The sequence below is a fragment of the Battus philenor genome, unplaced genomic scaffold (assembly GCF_028537555.1).
Source record: "Battus philenor isolate CCGP_79_NKW_IND1 unplaced genomic scaffold, ilBatPhil1.0.hap1 SCAF_30, whole genome shotgun sequence".
In the NCBI taxonomy this organism is placed as follows: Eukaryota; Metazoa; Arthropoda; class Insecta; order Lepidoptera; family Papilionidae; genus Battus; species Battus philenor.
Window position 1 is genome coordinate 216,602 of NW_027181694.1, and position 23,478 is coordinate 240,079.

General features: G+C 37.9%; 2 protein-coding genes across 2 annotated transcripts; both read right to left on the reverse strand.

Annotated features, from left to right (window-relative positions):
- Positions 1 to 544: 544 nt before the first annotated feature.
- Positions 545 to 16,193, reverse strand: Aduk (Another Drosophila Unc-51-like kinase). Its single transcript, XM_068771006.1, has 12 exons — positions 16,023 to 16,193; positions 14,571 to 14,728; positions 12,496 to 12,580; positions 10,070 to 10,124; positions 9,303 to 9,390; positions 8,540 to 8,655; positions 6,550 to 6,647; positions 4,642 to 4,794; positions 3,878 to 4,035; positions 2,804 to 2,877; positions 715 to 854; positions 545 to 556 (listed from the first exon to the last, which is right to left on the reverse strand). Exons 1-12 carry the CDS (start codon positions 16,107 to 16,109, stop codon positions 545 to 547), a joined length of 1,224 nt encoding a protein of 407 aa, XP_068627107.1. The 5' UTR covers positions 16,110 to 16,193.
- Positions 16,194 to 18,725: 2,532 nt separating this feature from the next.
- Positions 18,726 to 22,750, reverse strand: LOC137927453 (zinc finger protein 157-like). Its single transcript, XM_068771267.1, has 4 exons — positions 22,318 to 22,750; positions 20,828 to 21,041; positions 19,723 to 20,104; positions 18,726 to 19,000 (listed from the first exon to the last, which is right to left on the reverse strand). Exons 1-4 carry the CDS (start codon positions 22,494 to 22,496, stop codon positions 18,807 to 18,809), a joined length of 969 nt encoding a protein of 322 aa, XP_068627368.1. The 5' UTR covers positions 22,497 to 22,750; the 3' UTR covers positions 18,726 to 18,806.
- Between the last annotated feature and the right edge of the window lie 728 nt (positions 22,751 to 23,478).

The following is a 23,478-nucleotide window of genomic DNA, read 5'->3' on the forward strand; positions in this document are numbered from 1 at the left end:
CGTGTGCTTGTCAGACCTTGTCATTTGCAAGGGCGGAGTCCCCGCGTCGTAAAAGGCGTGCCAACGCTCCCGGCCGCTTGCATTTTTCAGACTTCTGTGGAATGATGTAATTTTACCAAAAATCTAGGCCTCGATCGTTTTAAGGGGCAACTTAGTGTTAGTTTAACCTAGTGTGAAATTTTCAAAAAATTGATTTTTTTTTATTTTCATATTTCGATAGGTTATACCTTTAAAAATAACATACTAAAATTTTGAATCGATATCTTAAATAGTTTTTGAGTTACAGCCATTTAAAAGAGTAGCCGCTCGGCAGTTAGGTAGTTGCATTGGCTACGGGACATACCTGAGCTACTGTTCGGAGTCTACCGTCTTTTCCAACCTTTGCAAATAGGATTCCGGTTTCTATTATGAGCCTCTAGGTATACAGAAACTTTACTGTGTATTCTCAAAACATGTATAAATATACCCTCAAAATTCTAAAACGATTGATCCACTAGTTTTTTTTTTTAATTCCCAAAAATCGCCTTTTTTTCTGGCTGTCACACTAGGTGTGCCCCTTAAAATAGAAGTATATGACGACTACAAAACACTTGAAAACATCGCACGCATTTCTCTACTGCAAAATTATCTTCTCTCAATCAAAATTTCTCTTTCTTTCTCCTCCCTCCAAGACACCAAAACATTATACCTATATGTAGCTCGGTAAAATCTTACCTCACTCCTACCTTCCGACGTCTCCACGTCTTTGCTTCTCTCTCGAAGTCCGGACACCTCTGTTATGAGATCGCTCTGTGATGGAAGCTCACACGGACCGCATGCTGTCTCGCTTTCTCCCTCCGGTAACTTATTCCTAACTATGTTACATAACAAGAAATAATGGTAAAACATCCACAAGTCTTATGGTGGAAATTTCAGGTGTGTGAAAGATTGAGAAAGGAAATCTACAGAAAGAAGAAAAACTAATTCCTAAATATATAATACCATGATCAAAAATTAAAAGAATTTGTATATAAAATGTACATTCTTTATTTATTCTTACAAATCAATTTTATCACCTTCAAAGTAATCACCGTCCAATAAAACGCACTTTTGCCAACGCTTCTTCCAATCCTAGAAACAGTCGAAGTCTTTTTTCCAAGTAAGAAAAGGTCCAATATTTAGCCACTTCCGCACATGCAGTGGAAGTAATGCAATAAAATTCACCGCCCGCCAGCCCGCTGATAAATGCGCATGCGGCAAACAATGCGAATCACACAACCGCTACCGCCAAATTACTCAACACGTGTTTCACCCCTCCACGGGGCATCTTCAGAAGTTATGTTACACTGATTAGTGCCAAACACAGAGTGCACTAATCGGCGAACTGGCGGGCGGTGCATTTTATTGCACGACTACCACTGTATGTGCTAAAGTGGCTAAATATTGGTCCTTTTCTTACTTAGGATGGACTTCCGCGAGGTAACGCCTGATTCCATTAAATATTTAAGTCTTTTTTCCAGTATAGCATTCAAGATCTTCGATTTCTATCATCTCAAAATTGAGTTTCCTGAACAGCTAGAAGTCGAACAGAGCCAAGTCAGGATATACGGTGGCTGAACGACTAACTCTGAGATAATTCAACCTTTTTACAAACTGCTGCTGCTAATTATAAAGACAGTCGTATCAACCTATGAACAAAAATTAAACTTCCTAATGCCCGGAAGTTTTACGTGACATCATCATCTTACTTTTTGATCACAGTATTATAACACTTCCACCATTTTATCATCATGTCTACGGTAGATAGTTAACTGATGACCATAGACCTCCACCATAGATTTAGAGGAGCAGTTGTTCATCCTATACAACTTCTCATCACATCTAATGGATTCAGGCGATATTTTGCGGAAGTCCATCCTAAGTAAGAAAAGGACCAATTTGGCGGAAGTAGCTATATATTGCGCCTTGCATGGCGGAAGTAGCTATATATTGCGCCTTGCATAGCGAAAGTAACTGTATATTGCGCCTTGCATGGCGGAAGTAGCTATACAATGCGCCTTGCATGGCGGAAGCAGCTATATATTGCTCCTTGCATGATGTAAGTAGCTATATATTGTTCCTTGCATGACGTGAGTAGCTATATATTGCGCCTTGCATGACGTAAGTAGCTATATATTGCGCCTTGCATGACGTAAGTAGCTATATATTGCGCCTTGCATGACGTAAGTAGCTATATATTGCTCCTTGCATGACGTAAGTAGTTATATATTGTGCGTTGCATGGCGGAAGTAGCTATATATTGGTCCTTTTCTAACTTCTCATCAATAAAACTGGAATGACTGAAGACGAAGATACTTGTGATCAGTGACTTATAGATCTGTGACGTGGTTGTTTGTCGGGATTTTACGAAGGCTCGAGGTTACAAAATTGAGATCCATACAAGAACCAAGATTTCTTTTTATAATTTTCATATCCTTCGCTATCACCCCTCGTACCTCTAACTGATTTATGGGTCAGGGACTCTGTGTTTGGCACTAATCGGTGTAACATTACTCCTGAGGATGCCCCGTGGAAGGGTGAAACACGTGTTGAGTGATTTAACGATGGTAGTTGTGTAATTCGCATTGTTTGCCGTACGCGCATTTATCATTTACATGCGGGCTGGGGGGCGGTGCACTTTGTTGCACGACTACCACTGCATGTGTGGAAGTGGCTAAATATTGATCCTTTTCTTACTTAGGATGGACTTCCGCAAAATAACGCCTGATTCCATTAAATAAATAAGAACAGGCACGTCCAGAAAATGGACTATAGAAGCACTTACCGTGCGCAGGAGTGGTGTGTTGTATTGTCTCCCCCTTCAAACACCTCTTGATCTCTTCAGCTCTCTCCATGTACCTGCAGGTATACATCTGAATGTCCAATACACCACATTTATATCAGACTCAGAAATTTTACATCATCATCACCATACCCATCACCTATAGATTTCCAATAAGACCGGTCGAAAGCCGCCTGTATCGAATATCTTCCAAGGACCTTAAATAGGTTGTCTGTTCACCCAACAGGCGAACGATCTACGAGCTGGTCAGCACGTGGTCTCCAGGACTTTAAGACCCTAGCAGCCATCTGTACAGCGCTGTGGCCTTTCCACCGTCACCTTAACTTGCCGACTCCGCTGGTCTACGCCGGTGACATCCATTCGTCTGCGGATCACCCCATTTCCAATTCAACCCTGGAGATATCGTGAGATTTTATACAAAAACAGCTACTTAAAAAAATCCACAATCGAGCCAGTCGGGGCTGACGGCGAGATTTCAAAAAGGTCCAGGTGAGATAATTAAAACTATATATCTAGCAACAGTTCACCTACTCTAAAAGCCTTAAACGCCAGGATATACAAAAACTTTGTGACAGATGGTGAAGGATGAGGTAACTTCTGTTTTTAATTTTTTTTTATCAGAAAAGCCTGGTTATAGTTACCAAGCTTCAGAGATACTCCAAGGCTTCATCCCTACCCTAAAGATTTCAGTTATAGCATTATTGTTGTTCTATTATAAGAAAACTATTGTATTTTCACAGCATCTTCCAACTTCTGGTCTTCTATTCAACCCATAGACTACCACTACAAGACATGGACTTCCTCCAAAGATGATCAAGATGACCTGTCCTGCGCTGCCCTGGATCCAACGACCTTCCCCAACCCCAACTGTGTCCACCTAGTGGGAGTCACACGCTGCGTCTTTTTTTGATCATCCCCACCAGATTTGCATCAGTTTTACAACTACCTACAATGACTTCTGAACAGCATCGACCTGGAACCTCCATCCTCCTTTTCATCCAGTCAAGAACGAATAGACCATCAGAATAATAAACTATATTTGCGAAGCTAGCTGACCTGGTGAGCTTGGCGGCAAGGGCGCTGCGGCGTAGGGCGTCGGTCTCCGCCCCAACGACCGGCACCAGGTAGCGGAGACTCTCACTGTAAGCGGACAGCGCCTCCCGCAGCCGCCCAGCTGAGTCCAGGTCGATAGCCTGTTTAATCAGGCCCACTGCCTGCGTCCAAATACGTCATTAGACATACAAGGAATACTTCGTCTCAGGATTCTATGGATTCACAAGTCTTCAGGTTTAGGGAGACTTTGCAATGGTGTTCTTCAACCACCAGACTCCATTTTTTACTTAACTAAATTCTAAATGACCTAATGCAGGTTTATCAGACCGTTCCTCAAATAGGCTGATGTTGGTTCTTCACCAGCCTGAACATTTCAGCAGGTTTTAGAGCTTCCGCTGTTATACCTCTACTGGATCGGTCTATTGTACACTGAGTTTAAGAGGAGCTCGGATTGTACTGAATATGTAATAAACAAGTTAAAATATTATCTGTATACATTTACAGGTGAAGTCAAATCAACAGTTTGGTTCTTCAATATCGAATCCATATAAATTTTTGAGGACCCTCGCTTACGAACAGTGAATTTTCATTTTTGGTCACATGAACCTAAGTCTTGACGAGTCTGCTGTGGACCCTAGATGGTCCACCTGGACCACTTTGAGAACCTATCGTAATCGTATTTTACTTACTCTTTATCGAGTCATTTTGAAAATATGATGGTAAATCTTCCTTCTCCGACAACAATTCCTATCATCACCCCAACTTACCTTCTCGTAGTTTTCCTTAGACGGCATATGTTCCAGATCGAGATACTCATGGGCAAAGAACTCTTCATAACTGATCCTGCTATCAGGGTCGTGCTGCAGCAGCCTTGTTAGCAGATCCTGGCAGCCCGCTGACACAGCCGGCTGGGACGGCATCTGGTCGTGGACACAAGACCTAGGTTACATCTAAGCTAGCTCCTGTCTTACATCATCATTTCTCTATGACATCCACTAGGTACAAGCCTCCACCATAGATTCCCAATAGGCTGGAAGCGAAGCATCCAACATCGTCTCCAACAACCTTCATCAATCTATCTTATGGGTGAACATCCTATGCTACCCTTGCCAGTCTGTGATCTCTACTCCAGAATCTTCAACCCTGACAATCCTATGTCTATATCAATTACTTGATACCAAATGGATATCTGGGTTATTTCTATACCAGAAGCCTATTGTTGCCACTCTTGAATCTTCATATTTTATCACAATATTGCTAAACCGCGGATCTCAACCGACAAGAAACTTCAGAGGTACAGTAATCGTCTTATTCACAGACGACGGAAGGAGTATTTAATGGAATCAGGCGTTACCTTGCGGAAGTCCATCCTAAGTAAGAAAAGGACCAATATTTAGCCACTTCCGCACATGCAGTGGTAGTCGTGCAACAAAGTGCATCGCCCGCCAGCCCGCTGATAAATGCGTATGCGGCAAACAATGCGAATCACACAACCGCCACCGCCAAATTACTCAACACGTGTTTCACCCCTCCACGGGGCATCTTCAGGAGTTATGTTACACCGATTAGTGCCAAACACAGAGTCTCTGTGTTACGACTACCACTGCATGTGCGGTAGTGGCAAAATATTGGTCCTTTTCTTACGACGGAAGGAGTCTTAACTAGAATCTAAAAGGTAACTCAAACTTTAGGAACCTTCCTGATATATCCACAGATGTATAAATGGCAGTGTAACTTTGACAATATGACCGAGTCACGTGATTTACTGTCCTTAATTCAAGAACCCATCTCTACTAAAAGCCTATCAGGTACCATACACTTCAGTACATTAGAGATGGGCAAAATGTATCCCTGACAAGAAAAGAGTGATTTATATGTCTTCGATCTTGGGATATATATCGCTCTTTTATATCTTCAACTCATTCAACTCAGTGCGGCTCAGAGAGAATGAGGCAGCTAATCCTAAACATATATCCTTTATATCTTCGTCTCTTTTAGCTCAGACTTAGAACTCGGTAAGGCGGAATAAAACGTGTGGAATATTCCTATTAAGCATTTCATGTCTTTGTCATAAAGCACAACAAAGCTAAATGAAAAAAATACGTAGTTTACATTTTTAATACAAACACGCAATATCTATCCGTATCTCTTTTTAACGTGTAAATTGCTACATAAGCCCATCTCTCTCTAACTCTGAGCCGCCACAAGTACAAAGACATAGAGATACAATTGCAACGCGCGCGCTGGAGAGTGATTATATCTTTTGCAAAGATATATATCTTTCTTGTCTTTAGCTCGCGAGCTACCCATCTCTACAGTATATACACACATATATATTTTTAAACGCTAACTTCACTGTATGCCCAATATCAAATCAAAGCATTTTGGTGATGGGGGATTTGGTGATATAAATCGACAGTACATAAATATAAATTCCCACTGCGATCAATTTCATCACCAGCTGACGAAATATGAGAATACAAGAGTAGGCTGTTAGGTCAGATATAGCTCAACAATTTTTGTGCCATAAAATACTGTAATACGGAACACGCTGATCACACGTGGGAAAATCCTCTGGCTAAAATGATGATGATAAGGGTATATGGTTGTGATCGATAGCTATCATCATATTATGTATAAAGTAGTTGGTAGTTGTAGGTGATGGTGGCACTCACCTCTATGGGCGCCTGCCTCTGGATCTTGTCCACCAGCTCCTTGATGGTAGCGGAAGAGTACGGTGCACGCCCAAATAGGCATTCGTACATAATCACACCTGTAACACCATGAGGATATTTATCTCCACCAGACGATGATGTAAATGTGTAAATACTCTGATTTCCTGGCGTGTAGTGATGATTAAGAAACATGGTATAAGTTTCATTCATGTCGGCCGATAGGCGCCCAACGCTGGACATAGACCTCCCACAAAAATCGCCATAACTGGTCTTGCGTTGTTCGAATCCAGCTCCGCGTGATTTTGACTATATCGCCACTTGAGAACCTTACGGCTCCAAAGTGAGGGTTTTAGACGGGGCAAATAAGTCCATAGGTGATGACGAGGAAAGTGACAGCCAGGTGTGATCGATGTGGTCTATGTTAGATAAAAACTGTTTGCAATTTTGACTCAAACACAATAGCAGGGACTATATCAATGATGGCATCCAGATTCGAATCGGCGTGGGAAGTAGAATTCGAATCGGCGTTCCAATTTTTATTCGAATTGGCGTTCTAATTTGAATTCGAATCAGCGTTTCAATTTTTATTCGAATCGGCGTTCTAGTTTGAATTCGAAGTGGCGTTCTAATTTGAATTCGAATCGGCGTTCTAATTTAAATTCAAATCAGCGTTCGAATTTTTATTCGAGGCGTTCGAAATGAATTCGAAAACGCAAGTAAATTTTTATCTCTTAAAGGTATTGTTGCAGTAATGGCCAGTAATACGAAACATCCTCACGTGAACTCTACATCTGTTCTTACAAGGTTGAGTATATATTCTCTTGAATACGAGGCTTTGAAATAAATTACTCTCCTGTTTTAAGTGCATTTGTGAAAGACCACAAAAAAGTACGAATTTATAGTGGTCTCTTCTCATATCTGGTCTATTTAGGGACTTTTGTAGATTTATTTTATGTTATAGGTCAATATTTTTTAACCTTTTATCTATCATGAAGTTGCCATACTGTAGATTTTCTAAAATTCTTACGCTCCGATATGTAACATCATTTTTTTATATATTAAAGCGCAATGGTTAGACTAGTGTCGAATCCACTTTCGAATTGCCCAACTTAGGCCCCACGTTGGGAAACACTGGTCTAAATCCAAAGCATAGCTTTCCATGGTATGAGCGACTATAAGCTTGCACATGGAGCCGTATTGACACACCATGTTTCTATACCATATGAGATCACTACAACACATTTGTTGACGAAATGTTCCGTACCGAAATCTTTGGTGGTGTGACATTACGTGGTACCCACGTCTGGGAAACATTGTTGTAGATAGCTATTAAAGAATGACTTGGTTGAATTTCTAACTTGTACAAATTGGACTGTTCTAGCCGCCGAAGCCTTAAGGTTCTAGTGGAGACCACGGAACTGAAAGCGCAGCGTTGAACATCCGCCTACAGCAGTGATTCCCAAAGTGATCTATATCGATCCCTAAGGATCTATGACAACCTGCAAGGGGTCTACGTCAGCGAAAAAAGAAAGTGGGGGTCCACGATAGTGGATCTCAACACATACACTGATAGTACCTATTTACTTACATCATACTATCTTATAATATCAAAACATTTACATTATTTATAAAAGTACCTATGCAGTAAAAAATTATTAACATGTTAGGTATATTTTACATAACAGATACAAAATTTTATTATGAGTAGTGTTAATTAAAATTCAATTAATAAATGTATAAATTAACATGTTTTTACTTTAAGTTTTTAACACTAAACTTCACTACAGTTAGAAATTTACAGGAAATCAATATCAGGTTAGTAGGGGGTCTACCAAACACGGAAAAACATGGCAAGGGGTCTACGACACAACAGTTTGGGGAACTCTGGCCTACAGGGTGGACAGAAGACGCATTGGCAAATCTAAAGGGTGGACTTATGTCAAGGGTGACGTGATGAAATGGATAATGATATGATTAACCAGTTCCTTACCAACACTCCAGAGATCAACCCTTGCGTCGTATCGGCCTCGTAGCATCTCAGGCGCCATGTAAAGCGGAGACCCTCTCAAGGACCTCGGATCCTCTTCTGTCATATGCTGCGCGAATCTAAATCGGTTTGTACAATAAAAATGTGCGTATGCGCATTTGGTTCCATAGATGGCGCCAAAGCAAATGTAATCCAATCCTGTCCCAGTTACTAAGATCAGGTTAGAACCAGGTCGCTCCAGACCTTCGAGTAGTTCTGGCTTCGCAAATATATACTGCAGTAACAACACTATACACTTACACGGTGATAGTTCTGCTTCGTGCGGCTAGGATATGATCTGCCTGAGTAAAATTTTATAACACGCGGCCCTACTGTTACCGCAAACATAATTTCAATGAACCTGCACAAAGCCTAAAGAGGTTGGTGGCGTAAAATTCATATTACAATATTAGGATCGAACATATTTAATGGAATCAGGCGTTACCTTGCGGAAGTTCATCCTAAGTAAGAAAATGACCAATATTTAGCCACTTCCGCACATGCAGTGGTAGTCGTGCAACAAAGTGCACCGCCCGCCAGCCCGCTGATAAATGCGCATGCGGCAAACAATGCGAATTACACAACTGCCACTGAAAACTGCCACTCAACACGTGTTTCTGTCTGTATATACGTGTGTGTGTGCGTTTTTGTTCTACCGATCTCCTCATTTTGATATTTTCCAAAAAATATATATTAATTTACTAGTTGATAAAAGAATGTATCTCACCCAAAATCGGCCACCTTCAATATATACTTTCCATCGGAACCCTTGTGGAGGAGCAGGTTGTGGGGTTTCAGATCCATGTGCACAACGCCTGGTGGAAATATCCCTTTTATTTATTCATCAATGTTATTTAAAATTTAATCCGCAATTATTAACCGCTTATATGGTACAAAAGGCCTGGTATTCAGTTAGTTTGAGGCAAAAAACCAATATCATAGACCTAAGGATTACATTGTATCATTAATCTTATTTAAAAAGCAAATCACAAATTAATAAGCCGAATCATCAATATTGCTGAGCGTAAATGCCGCGTTGAATTCATCGGTCGTATTATAAAACAGCTGGGCATAGGCCTGCAACAAGGTTGTCCACTTTGTGGCTGGACATCTTACACTGCGCTCACCGGTCTATGATCTCTACTCCAGAGTCTTAAGGTTCTAGTGCCCACCATTTCTGCACGTTATGTAGACTACTCACTCCCACTTTAAATCGCTAATCCAGTCGCTGGTGATGATAGTGTGCTCTTCAATGTACAAGAAGACAGGCAGTTTTGTAATATATATAAAGAAACTAGTTTATTTAATAATTCTATTTTGTATTGGACCGCACTTATTCAATGTCGGTAAAGCAGTGTCTGTTTAACTTTAACACTTCACAGATGGCGCTGTTAACAATTGTGTTATAATGGCGTCCGTTGCGGTCGACGGTCGGTAAAGCAGTTGGTACTTCAGAATAAACTTTTAAAATAAACAGCGAAAATGTTTCCTCACCTTTTTCTCTTAAAAATTTTAATGCCGATGCCAGCTGTTGGAGAAAGTATAAAACCTGTAACAAATAACATTCATATATATATATACATATAAATATATATATATATATATATGTGTGTGTGTGTATATATATATATATATATATATATATATATATATATATATATATATATATATATATACTTGCTGATCCCGCAAACGTTGTTTTGCAAAAAATATTAAAGTTTTTAATTAACAAATGTAAGATAAGGGTTGATCGTAGAGGGGTGAAAATTTAGGTTTGTATGTATTTTTGTATGCTGTATCATAATAAAATAAAAACCAAAAAATTATCTAAAAAATTAAAAATAAAATTTAGGGATGGACCACCCTTATCACTTAGGGGTATGGAAAATAGATAGTAGCCGATTTTCAGACATACTGAATACGCATGTAAAATTTGGTAAAAATCGGTCAAGCCGTTTCGGAGGAGTTCAAGTTCGAACACCGTGACACGAGAATTTTATATATTAGATATATATATATGTATAATTTGAAAAGTCACTGTTTGTCAAGAGTCACATGAACACGTGTGTGTATCACACGGACGAGACTCAAGACGCGATCGCAAGATTCGTCGATGTACAGATACTGGCGCACAACTTGATGATGTCAATATGGAGTAGGGATGAGGAAGTGGTCGCGCGAAACGTTATGTTAAACTGGACATTGTTATTGCGTCGTTAAAATAGATCAAGAGACTTAGTAAACACTATATCAATCAAAAATGTAAATATTAAACGTAATTGTAAAAATAAATACATTTAAAAAACTTTTAAGTTAAACGGTCTTTTGATACCCATATTGTGGTGATTGTGGAAAAATATGTACCTAGTCCGCCATATTGGAACGGCGTCCATCTTGAATTTTAAATTTTGACATAATAATTGTGTTTTACTAGTGTAGCCATTTAATACCCATATTGAGGGGGTACAGGAAAAATACGTAATCCGCCATTTTGTATCGGCGGCCATCTTAGATTTATAATGTTATTGATTTTATAATATTGTATTGTCATCTAAATTAAATGTGTGTACCAAATTTCAGATCAATCTGACAACGGGAAGGTGCTTAAATTTCAATTTCTAATTTTGACCCAAACAAATTCCCTACGGGTCGAACTAAATAAAACCGTTTAACAAAGACACGAACGCTAATGTCTGTAAAATATAAATTCTAATAAAAAAAGTGTCTGTTAGTCAAAATGTTTAATCATCTATAACTTAGATTGACGATATGAAAACCGAATGAAAGGTTTTGAAGGCTATACCTGATGACGACTACTTAGACTGTTTCGGTGATCACTTTGAAGGTGATGAAATTGTTTTGTAAGAATAAAAAAACAATTTACATTATATAAACAAATTCACATTACATTTTGATCACAGCTATATGTTTGAAAATCGAACGTCAATAGATGGCGTTAGTAGCAGATTGCCTCGCGCTGCTCTGAGATGCGGGTAGTCATATATAAGAGCTACTTGGTAGAGTGTGCAACTAAACGGAAATAATTTACTAAAATATTAGTCATATATGTTACTAGAGAATGCTGATTTTTAATGGAAATATTTTTTGTTATATGTACAGAGTGATTTATTATAGATATACTAGCTGATCCAGCAAACATTGTTTTGCAAAAAAAAAGTTTTTAATTAACAAATAAAAACAGGGTTGATCGTAGAGGAGTGAAAATTTAGGGTTGTATGTATTTTTGTATGCTGTATCACAAGAAAATAAAAACAAAAAATTTTGTATACAATATAAAATCAAAAATTTAGGGGTGAACAACCCTTATCACTTAGGTGTATGGAAAATAGACAGTAGCCGATTCTCAGACCTACTGAATACGCAAATAAAATTTGGTAAAAATCGGTCAAGCCATTTCGGAGGAGTACGGTAACTAACATTGTGATATGGAAATTTTATATATTAGAAAATCTTTAAGGCATCTATTGTTATGTTATATTATCACACACCATTTTTCAATCGCCCTGTATAGTGATCACTTTCTTAATATACATGATATATATAGAATAAATAGATGTAAAATATTTAAAGGGAACTCAATTGTCAGTAAAAAGGTTTAACAGACACCTATTTTTAATCAGCCTGTATAATGATCAATCTGAAATATGTAACATTTATTTTCTATTAGAATATGACAAGACAATTTAACTTCAATTAAACTTCTGACACAAAGTCTGCACTGACAGATAAATAATAATTAATTTAAAAATATAGTGGTACGAATTATGAATAAACATTTACATAATATATTATCATTACATTATTTATTATTTCTGATATCATTAATTTTTGAATTAGGTATACCATAAATTAACAACAAATGAACCATCACCATATATATATCAAAGTAAGTTCATCACCTGTTTCTCCGGGACCCTTCCATAACGGTGTATATATTTGGAGAGATCACCACCGCAGCAATATTCCAATATTATGTAGATATTCCTGAAGTTAAGATTTTTGACTATGTTATGATCAGAAAGGTTTTTGACTAGTATATAGTCTCATTGACATGTGTAAAGATGTTCATCGAGCCGTGGAGATGGCTGTGCCCTGGATTTCTCAAGAGTTCCAGTCTCAGCGAATTGGCAAGTCTAAAGGCTTTGGAGTGAAGATCATGGACCAGCAAGAACAGCATTAAACACTGTCTAACAAGATGGACAAATAATCTTCTAATATTTGTCAGAAGAGACTGTGTGTCTTACTAATTCCATCCGGTCTTTTTGGACATATATCAAGAAACTCTATGTCCAACTGTGGGCTTCCTACTGCTGAAATAAAAGTTATAAGATAATGTCTCTAGGATATTCACCGACAAGGAAGATTTTTTATAAACCTATGAATCTTTGTAATCTTGTCTTGTATTATCTCAGTGGACTGGTTTCTCCGACCAAGCACCACTGCCTTCATTTTACATCAAGGTTGTTATTAACCCTTTTCTTGATAATGTATCTGTAGAGATACATCAGAATTAAAAATAGTGGCATCAATTTTGAACTCAAAGTAATCATTTGTATGTGAATTTTTAGGTAATTTCTTAATTTCCGAACGCTTGTTCAGTTTTCTCTGCTGGCATCCTTGGGTCTTAAAAGTCAAGTGGTATGAATATTAATGTAATATTAAAAAAAAAACTGTCAAGTTAAGGGTTGATTAAGCCACAACAACTTGGAAAATCCCAACTAAGTTTTATGTCAGCAATCTTGGAGAGGCTTTTTGATGAACAGATGAGAAAACACAAGTAAAATACTCCTTATCACAAGATCGGTGGATGCCTTCTTACATTGATGTTTGTTTTAGTCCAACCGACCGAATTTATCAGAAAACACCCCAGCAGACAATGTCAACATACTCAGGAAGACACCGTAAGTAGAACTGGGTGCTAAGTGAAGGATTCCGGTGTTGCTATAAAAGACATTGTGCTGCGTTTTTCTAAATATTCCATCCAGGAGTATGCATTGTTCATGCTACATATAAAACCTTATTTTAGGGTGTCATTAAAAAAATAAAACAACTGTGATTTTAAAAAAGTTATTTGACTTGGACTTAGTTTTAAATAATTTAAGATTTAAGTTATAAACACAGCGGACTTACTGCAGATTAACATGCAAGCTAAGTTAGCGATAATATATATATCTCAGACTTCTCTTTGATCAATAGCTGTCTGTAAGACTGTGTAAACATCTGACATACTCTCTAAGAAAAACCACTGAACAATGCAAGGAACATAGGATGATGATAGAAGCAGTTCCAAGTTAGGCTGCGAGGGATTCTCTGCATGCCAAAGTACTAGTCCACAAATTAACTCTTAGATAATTTAAACCAGGGATCAGCAACCCGCGGCCCGCGGGGCCACATGTGACCCTCGAGGCAAGTAAATTTTAATTTATTTTTGTATTTTTTACGTTGAGGCAGACTTGTGCGAATTGAATGTCAGCCAATGGCAGACAATGGCGCAAGATAGAGGAAAGTGGAAGTCTCTCGCTTCGAAGGCCAAGACCCACTTTGGGTCACTGAGCTAGCGGAGTAGTAGTAGTAGTATTTTTTTTTTAAATGAGAGTAGAATCAAGGCTTTAAAGATAATAAAAGTGTAGTTGTAAATTGGTTGATTATGAACATGAATTACGTTTAGAACATGGTTTGAACCTTAAATACATACTTTATTTTTTTTCATGGCCCACTGTTTTTTAAACTGCGGCGCTCTGACCAAAAAAGGTTGCTCACCCTTGATTTAAATAATATAAATAGAGTCTTGTATAACATTTTAAATAAAGATCAAAATAATGAAATTGTCTACTTAGTAAACATGTAAAAATTTAAACAAAAAAAATCGTAAATATTAAAGGTAATTGTAAAAATAAAGGAACAGATGCTAATGTCTGTGATGGTGCTATCAGCATGGCAGACAACAGCATGTGTCACTGAAGACAAAGCTTACCTATCATCCCAGGTGAACTGCTTCATGTGAACAATATGTGGATGGGTGAGGGTCTTGAGCAGTCTGATCTCCGTGATCAAATTATCTACGGCCGCCCCAGAGTGCTTGACCCTGGACTTGTCCACACATTTAATTGCCACCACTGATCTTGCACCCACCTGTGGGAACAACAAACATTCAGCTATCATAGCAGGCCCTAAATTACTCTAGTATTGTAAAAATGTGGTGCAGATCACAATAAATATGAACAAGATATTTTATTTTCTTGAGTTTTACCAACCCTGATCTAGGGTTGGTAAAAACACCTTTTGCTTTTATTTTTGGGTGGGAATCTTTCATTTAAGATACCCTTTGGGCGGAAGACAGGGTTATGTGGGATTTCTACTCGCTAACCCTTTTGTTGGTCACCCTATGTACTGTGTGAGGAACCCTGGTATCTCCGAGTTGAGAATTACCTAATACTTCTGATCTATTCCAGATAACACATACCCAGAGTATAGTGTTCATGCTACAGATGAACCTAACCTAACATAAACTCCTCATGTACAGTGACATGAATATGTAAATACCAGCTTAGTTTCTTCCCCAGGACACCTTAGATGGGTGATACTGGAACCAGTCCATTTTGTTGGAGGGTGGAATTCTGGCTTCCACACATACACCAGCATTTACCTTGAACTAAACTCCTTTTCAATCCTAACTAAACATTATATGACTCTATCAGTGTTGCTATGGAGGTCTGTTTTATAAATGAGCCGTTCCATCTTGACCTAAATCAGGTAACAGAGAGATTTTACTTTTGCACCTCTCATTCCTACCTTCAACAAGTCCTAGTTATTTCATTGACTAGGCTGAAGTATTTGTTCTGTGGCCTTTGGTACATTTGTTCCACAGGAAACATCAAGTTCTATTGGTACTATATTAGTGGATGAATGACCCTACACAATGTAGAAACCTGGTCAGTTTTTTGTTTCGTTTTTCATGACCAAAGAAAAAAAACATGACAATTGGACCATTGACTTCCTCAGCAAAGATAACCTTTATTGACATATAGAAGAAACATGGCTTTAAGAGAAATATCCTTATCCTCACTAACATTGCAGGTTTATCTTATTAATTAAAATTAATTCACAAAAAAAATAATGTTTAGTACTCTTTAATATATTAATTTTGAAATTTCTATTGAGTTAAATATCTATATTTACGTAGTATAGCATAATATACATAAACGAATAATATTAAATATTCAATGTATTACAAAACGTAAAATATTTTTGGATACATCTTAATAGTTTTAAATATTAATTGTTAAATAAGATAAAAATAACAATGATTACGTATATTAGTATAATTTCATATGGATTTCGCGTAATAAGTCTAGAGTTATGTCAAAGCCCGCGATAAGACGAGTAAATATAAATTACATTATTTGCACAATTTTCAGTATCGCACCTTTGTTAGCGCCTTGTAAACTGTTGAATAGCTGCCTGAGCCAAGTTTCTCTGTTACCACATAACCCTCGATCTTCGGAAACGACATTTTTTCAATAAATAAAACTAATTACGGTAATGAAACACTAGAAATAACTTCGCGAAACATTTTTTCAAAAGCCGTGACGACAATGTTTTGACATCGCACTGACATATTTGACGTCTTCTGACATACTGATTGAACTTGACTGACAGCAAGGCAAAGTATACATCTCACCTTTTAAGTATTTATTCATATTATTAAAAAAAAACATTTATAATTGCCACTTGGGTGCATTATGACAAAAATACGAAAGCAGCTCTAATAGCTACCTTAGGGCATCCTTCATTTTAAATCTACGTCTATAAATTTAAACTAGACTATATATAATATAGCTGCATAAGTTGCGATTTTTCGGACGCGTGGTTAGTGAAATTAAATGCATTAAACCTCTTTTGTCACCGTGACAATCTATTTTCTTTTTTTTTAATCTTCCTACATTGTGTATTATCGCTATGTGGCTTACTTTTTTAGAACAGATTATAGCAAGATGGAAAAAAAGATGAAGACCGAATTTTGATTCAGGACGAATTGTTATTCGGAAAAACCGAGCGAGCATTTCACATGAAAAAAGAGATTATTCAAAGAGGTTTTAAGATCACATGGCCGATGGCGAATGGAGTGTGCATGTGTATAGGAGTAATCAACATGCGTTGGTGATAGATGTGTTGGCACGGAGTACGCGAGTGAGAAGTGGAAATGGACGAATAATTAATTTATTTTATTTTATATTTATTTACTTTATTTTACAGAAATCTTACAGACTAATAACAAATTTTATAGATACGACAATTGCTTGTGACAATTGCTAATTACAAGCTTCCACTTATATGGTACCATTAGCGTTTATATTGATTGCTGGTAAACATACAAAAAAACAACAAAACGAATGAACCATGGCAAGCAGTGTTATATTGTTGCACCCACTGCCTATCTCCCATCATCATCAAAATATTCCCTACTTATGGTATTTCTAATTTGACGTGCGCTGATGTTAAATATATCAATATCCAAGTGTAGGTAAATCGTTATAATATTTTACTGCGCGTACGCAGAAAGCGTTGCGGCTGTAGTTTGTAGATGCAGTTGGTGCTTGTAGTAGCATTTTCTTAGGTTATTTCGATTAGTTCGCATAAGTATTTTATTCCGACGTTGTTCATTCTAGTCCACTGCTCCTTAGTAATATTTTCCACTTCTAGCTTGTCCAGGCGAGTTTGGATGAGATCCACCTGCATCTGGACATTGTCCACATGGATGAGACGAGTTTCAATGTCTTTAATTTTGCCATTGAACTCCATCAATTGCTTATTCGTTTCGCTTATTGACTACTTTAAAAAGGTAAATTCTGCACATGCAGTAGTAGTCGTGCAACAAAGTGCACCGCCCGCCAGCCCGCTGATAAATGCGCATGCGGCAAACAATGCGAATTACACAACTGCCACCGTTAAATTACTTAACACGTGTTTCACCCCTCCACGGGGCATCTTCAGGAGTTATGTTGCACCGATTAGTGCCAAACACAGTCTTGTTGGTTGTTGGTCTTGGAGTCTGTGTGGCTAAATATTGGTCCTTTTCTTACTTAGGATGGACTTCCGCAAAATAACGCCTGATTCCATTAAATAGGCAAATTCTGTACGAAGCTAGTCTATTGTGTCCTTCAAATATTCCAATGGGGTTAGTTTGTCTGCAAGTGCTCTTATCTCCTTAAGTATGGGAGTCGCTGGCTCGATTCTTGGCGACAATGGTGTGAGAAGCGGTAGCCACTTTACACTTGCTGCAACGCCACGTGAACTTCCTATCGCCCAACCGCCGATAGCCCAGCCTCCATTACTCCCGCGCAGTGAAAATGCAATTCCTGGTTACAGCTCATGCAGAGAGCTCCGTCGGAGTGCCTCATCACATGCACCACATTTCTGAGTATCCATGACTTAATGATGATACGTTTTTTTTTGACCCCCGCTATTGGGGGCCTCTCGTACCCCTATTTATGGTGGGACAGGGACTTTATTTGCAATTTATTTTTTCACATAGTTTTTTATTTTCTTTCTCTTCTTTCGTACTTTATTATCTCTTTCGGTCTATTATCTATCTTTCATGCTACAGTTCTTCTATCTTTCTCTTTTGCTCTGTTCAATCTTTCATTCTTTCCTCTTTTGTTATTACATTTTTTTTATTGTACATTTTTATTTTACATTATTATTACTTATCCTATAATTATTCTCTATCACAGTTTTATGTATCACTTTGGTTCTATTTTAACCTTTTTTTATCTATTTTCTATTTATTTTTTGTGTTTGCGTTTTGTTCCTTTCAATGGCACATTTTGCAATTGTTTTGCAGAGGGCTATGAATGAGTTTTTATCTATTCCGCTTATCAGGGAGGCTATTGACTCCTCCCTGATTTTTACGCCAGACCGGCACTCGAATTCGAGCCGGAGTCCCCCGAATGCGGGACACCGGGCCACAAGGTGGATCACGGTCTGGTCCACGCCCGGTTCACAAAAGCACAAGGGGTCCTCCTTGAGCTTGAACCTGTGGAGATACTCAGAGAACCCCCCGTGCCCCGTGAAGAGCTGGGCCGAGACCGCGTCCACCTCGATACTGCAATGATGATACGGTATAAACAAAATAATAAAAAAAAAAGTTTGAGATACGCTGGAGTGAACTTCCGTACGACTAGGAGCCAACGACACTACTGTTACCAGTTCACGTGGGTAGTCGGATACTGTGTGAGACTCTGAGATGCTGGTGCAGATTGATGCTCGACTTGAACAGCTTCCCGCATTGGGGACAGCGGACAGATGCACTTTCTGGTGGATGCACGTACTTGCAGTGCTGGTGCAGACAGAGGCGACTCTTGAACTGCTTGCCGCAGGTCGCACATTGGTGGACCTGGCCACCTGGAGGCACAAGTCAGCATTACTAGAATATCAGATCAGGTCCTCCATTATACCCTTATACGACAGTAGATGTTTGGTTCCCCCACAAGGAGGCACATAGTCTAGGTCGCAGAAAGTCGCTGAATACGAGCCGCGAAAAACTGGACATTGTGATGATCTTCCGGGGAGGCTTAGCTCAGCAATGGACATCATTCGGCCAACATGACGATGATGATAAAACTGATAGTCGCTGGAGCCTTGAGGAGTGAGGACCACCGGCCAGCTCAGCGCTAAACTAACGCCCATAAGATGTTAAGGTTGGAAGATTCTGGATGTAGGTGTCTTCAGTAAGAAAAGGACCAATATTTAGCAACTTCCGCAAATTCAGTGGTAGTCGAGTGACACTATGTTTGGCACTAATCGGAGTAACAACTCCTGAAGATGCCCCGTGGAGGGATGAAACACATGTTGAGTGATTTGACGGTGGCAGTTGTGTAATTCGCATTGTTTGCGAAGCGCATATATCAGCGGGCTGGTGGGCGGCGCGCTTTGTTGCACGACTACCACTGCATGTGCGGAAGTGGCTAAATACTGGTCCTTTTCTTACTTAGGATGGACTTTCGCAAGGTAACGCCTGATTCCATTAAATATGTAGGTGTCTTCTAGGTGGGACCAACTGATCGCTTCCAATAGCAAATCTAGTGAAGGTCCAGCTGAAATAATATGAAAATTATCAGACTTACCAGAAGGGTGAACATTCCTCTTGTGATTGGACAGGTATTTGTAAGATCTGAACTTCTGTCCGCAGACGTCGCAAGCCACAGAGTCCTCGACAGCTTCATGCACTAAACGCACATGCTCCCTCAGGGTCAGACGGGACTTGAAATTTTTTTGGCATCGAGCACACGAGAGTGCTGTCCCTGGTTTACTGTGGGCACTAACTAGATGTTCCTTCAGACTATACTTGGCCATCTCCAGGAGACAGATGGGACAGGTGACTATTTCGTAAGAGTTCGTGTCAAGACTACTCTCCACTTCTCTCATGATCTGCTGGAATGTGCGTCTCTTCGCTTTCTTCGGTGGCGGTAGGCACTCCTTTTTGTGGATTAGAAGGAGTTTTCGTTCCTGGAAAAGATTTGGTAGGTGTTCGACTAAAAGTTACAGAAAATTATACAAATTTTCTGCAGGCACACTGCACCACATACATATATATGCATGGGCCTTAAGTTTCCATGTGGAGACCAGCCTGGAGAAGCATAGTGCAGGACAGGGGTCAGCAACCTGAGGCTCGCGATCCACGTGTAGTTCTTTGGATATGAAACTACGGCTCTGTAGTTCTATACACGGATATTATTTATTTTATAATAAACGATTATCTAATAATACAATATAGAAACTCTATATATATACAAGATTAAATGGATATTTTAGTTATAAATATACAGATTTTTTTAACGAAAAAAAAATATTTTTGCAAGTACTATTGATTGTTGTCAAGTAATTTTTTGAGGTTTTCTTAAAAAATTACAAATTTTGTTAATCATAATTTTTAGCTCTTCCGACTCAAAAGGTTGCCAACCCCTAGTGTGAGATGTCCAGCCAGAACTTTACCGACAACCTTGTAAGAGGTTGCATGCTGTAGAACCTGATACTGTCAATAAACTGTTACACACACATTATTATCATATACATATCAAACTTGTATGGGTCACTTCGGTCCAAAAATTGATGTCCAAAATGACCATAGAACCAATTGGCTGCGGAAACCAGCCTAAAGATACAAGTCAAGACAAACATTAATCCACAAAAGTGACCTTATAGAAACAAAGCTGTGAAAGCAATTCATACCTGGAATGTATTCTCACAAATGCGGCATTTGAAAAGCATTCTTCTATAGTTGTGAACATTTCTCATATGGTCAGATATCATATTACTCTCCATATCCTTGAAGCAGAGCAGACATACCATCAAACCGGTTTTTGGGTTAACTGTCACTTCCTCTGAAGTGTATTCTATCGCATCCTGGTTATTCTGAACGCACTGTGCTAATTCTAACAAAGACCTGGAAATAACTTATTTTATTTATCAACAGCAAGCGTCCAAAGTTTAGTGGTTGCTGAATTGGGTGGTGCTATAAACTAAAGCAGGTGGGGGGAGGCTGCAAACCAAGTCTTCATGTTCATATTCCTTCGCCAGTGCACCAGATGAAGATAGAACAAATTTTTGACCAATAAAACCTTCAATAAAGCACCTATTTTTATTTATATTATATATTAAACACACATTTATATATAAAACACATATATATTACTCAAAACAAAATAAGGCCCACCATCATTTTGCCCCTTAATTTATGTGCATACATGATTATTAAATTTTTACAATTAGTCGATGTTGAATTAGGGTTTTTTGTTTTACACATTAAGTAAACACAAAATAACGTTTGAATTGTTTAATCTTATCGCAATACACTCAAATACACATTTTTAGAGAAAATGAGCACTAAGTAAACTGTCAATAAAAAATTTATATAACCAGCATGGAATTTACTCTAATGGGTTTACTGTCAACAAATCTGTTCATACTCAACCAATCCCATGATACAGAGAAATAAAATTCATCACCAAGATGTGCAAGCGTCCCCGTGCAACTGGTAGATGCCTCACCAGCTTTTAGTTTCTAGTTTAAATCTAGTTCACGGACTCTTCTCCGGGAACTCAGTACCAATGAAGCTGTAAAAGCCTTAGGGCTAACAGCATCAACATCTTCAGAAACAATAGAATAGAACACCAAGATGTAATGTTAAAATGATCAATATAAATATTATTTCCGCTAAGTTCTAAATTTGTATAACAAGAGCCAGATATACAAAGTACAAACAAAAAAGAAACAAAATTACTTGAATTTTGAAAAAGTTTTGCACTGTTTGAAGCTGATAAATTTAAATCAGAAATAATAAGATAGCTACACACAGGCTGCTTATTGCATCATGCAGTCTTGATCTTCAAACATTGATTAATTATTTCAGTTTACAACATACAATCTTTTTATTATAATTAAATTAATAATAGTATATTGATAAGAGAAAATCAATTAAAAATTAAATTTTAGAAATATTTCTGAACCATATAAACATATGGGCCACATGTTGCTCTTCCCTGCTCTTCCCAATCATATATAATTTATTTCTGAAGTTTCAGTAATATTTTATGCAATTCGTAATAATTTACTTATAGACAATTTTCAACTATTGTTACACTTGCACCAACCTGACCAAAAAATAACAAAATATGGAGGATTTCTATTAATAAAAATGTTATAATTTAAGTAAATCTTACATTGTATTATACTGTTCATCTTCGTCTTTGGCATCCGTTTTGAGAACACGATTTTTACCGACCACCAAATGATCATCAGGTTCGCTCTTCAAGACTTCAGGAGTTGGGGGGCAGTCGATCTGCATGACGTGCTCCGAAGAACTACTAACAGAGTCTTCATCCACGTCCAACATCATCATAGTGAACACATATTAAATAATTTATTTAAAATATTTACTGCGTGTAAACCATGATGATGATTGGAATGTGATTCTGTAGATTTTATATCATCATGTCAGCAGATAGACGCTCACTGCGAGGCATAGGCCTTCCCTAATGGTCGCCACGATGATCGTGTGACCATTTTCACTGACCACTGGTCACGTCGGGGTCACCAATATATGCGTTTAATTGGTGCTTGGAAACTGGTCGAAATTCAAATTTAAATTCGAACGCTTAAGAATTATTTTAAACAACAAAATATTGTGGCCGCAGTGGCCAACAAGCGTTCTTAAATGAACGATCCAACCCGTTTAAAAACACCAAGCAAAAATTATTTATAGAAAATGTTAGTTTTATATTTATAATTAAATAGGAAATGTATTTTAATAACCATGTTATTATCAAAACACAATAAACTTATAACTGTCAGATAGATGACAGTGACAACGATTATCGATCGCACTATAATACACAATGTTGATAAAATCGATATTTATATACAATTTAGATTTTGCATTCGATTTTGTGACGCTTAAAAACTAAAATTAATTACTTGTAAATATATACAATGATTTAAAAAAATGCTAGAGCTTTATATAAATGAATTTGATACATATTTTTTATTATATGAATTCGGAAGAGAATCGATGTTGGAAAAAGGGTAAGGTAAGTAAATCCTCGCCCATCCACAAAATACAATGAGCTTCTGGGGTTTAAAGGTTCTGGAGTGGTGACTAAGGCTTGGGATGTCCAGTCACAAAGGTAGCCATTTGATAAAGTCGTCAAAAGACCCTGGATGTGGACTACTTTCTACAGATTTTACTAGAAATCTATGGGACGTGACGTGATGTGACGATAAGGAAATAATAATAAAAGAAAGTAATAACAGAAACCGAAATACGAAATAATAACAAAAGATTTTAATTCAAAACATTTTTAATTACTATTAAAAATTAACAC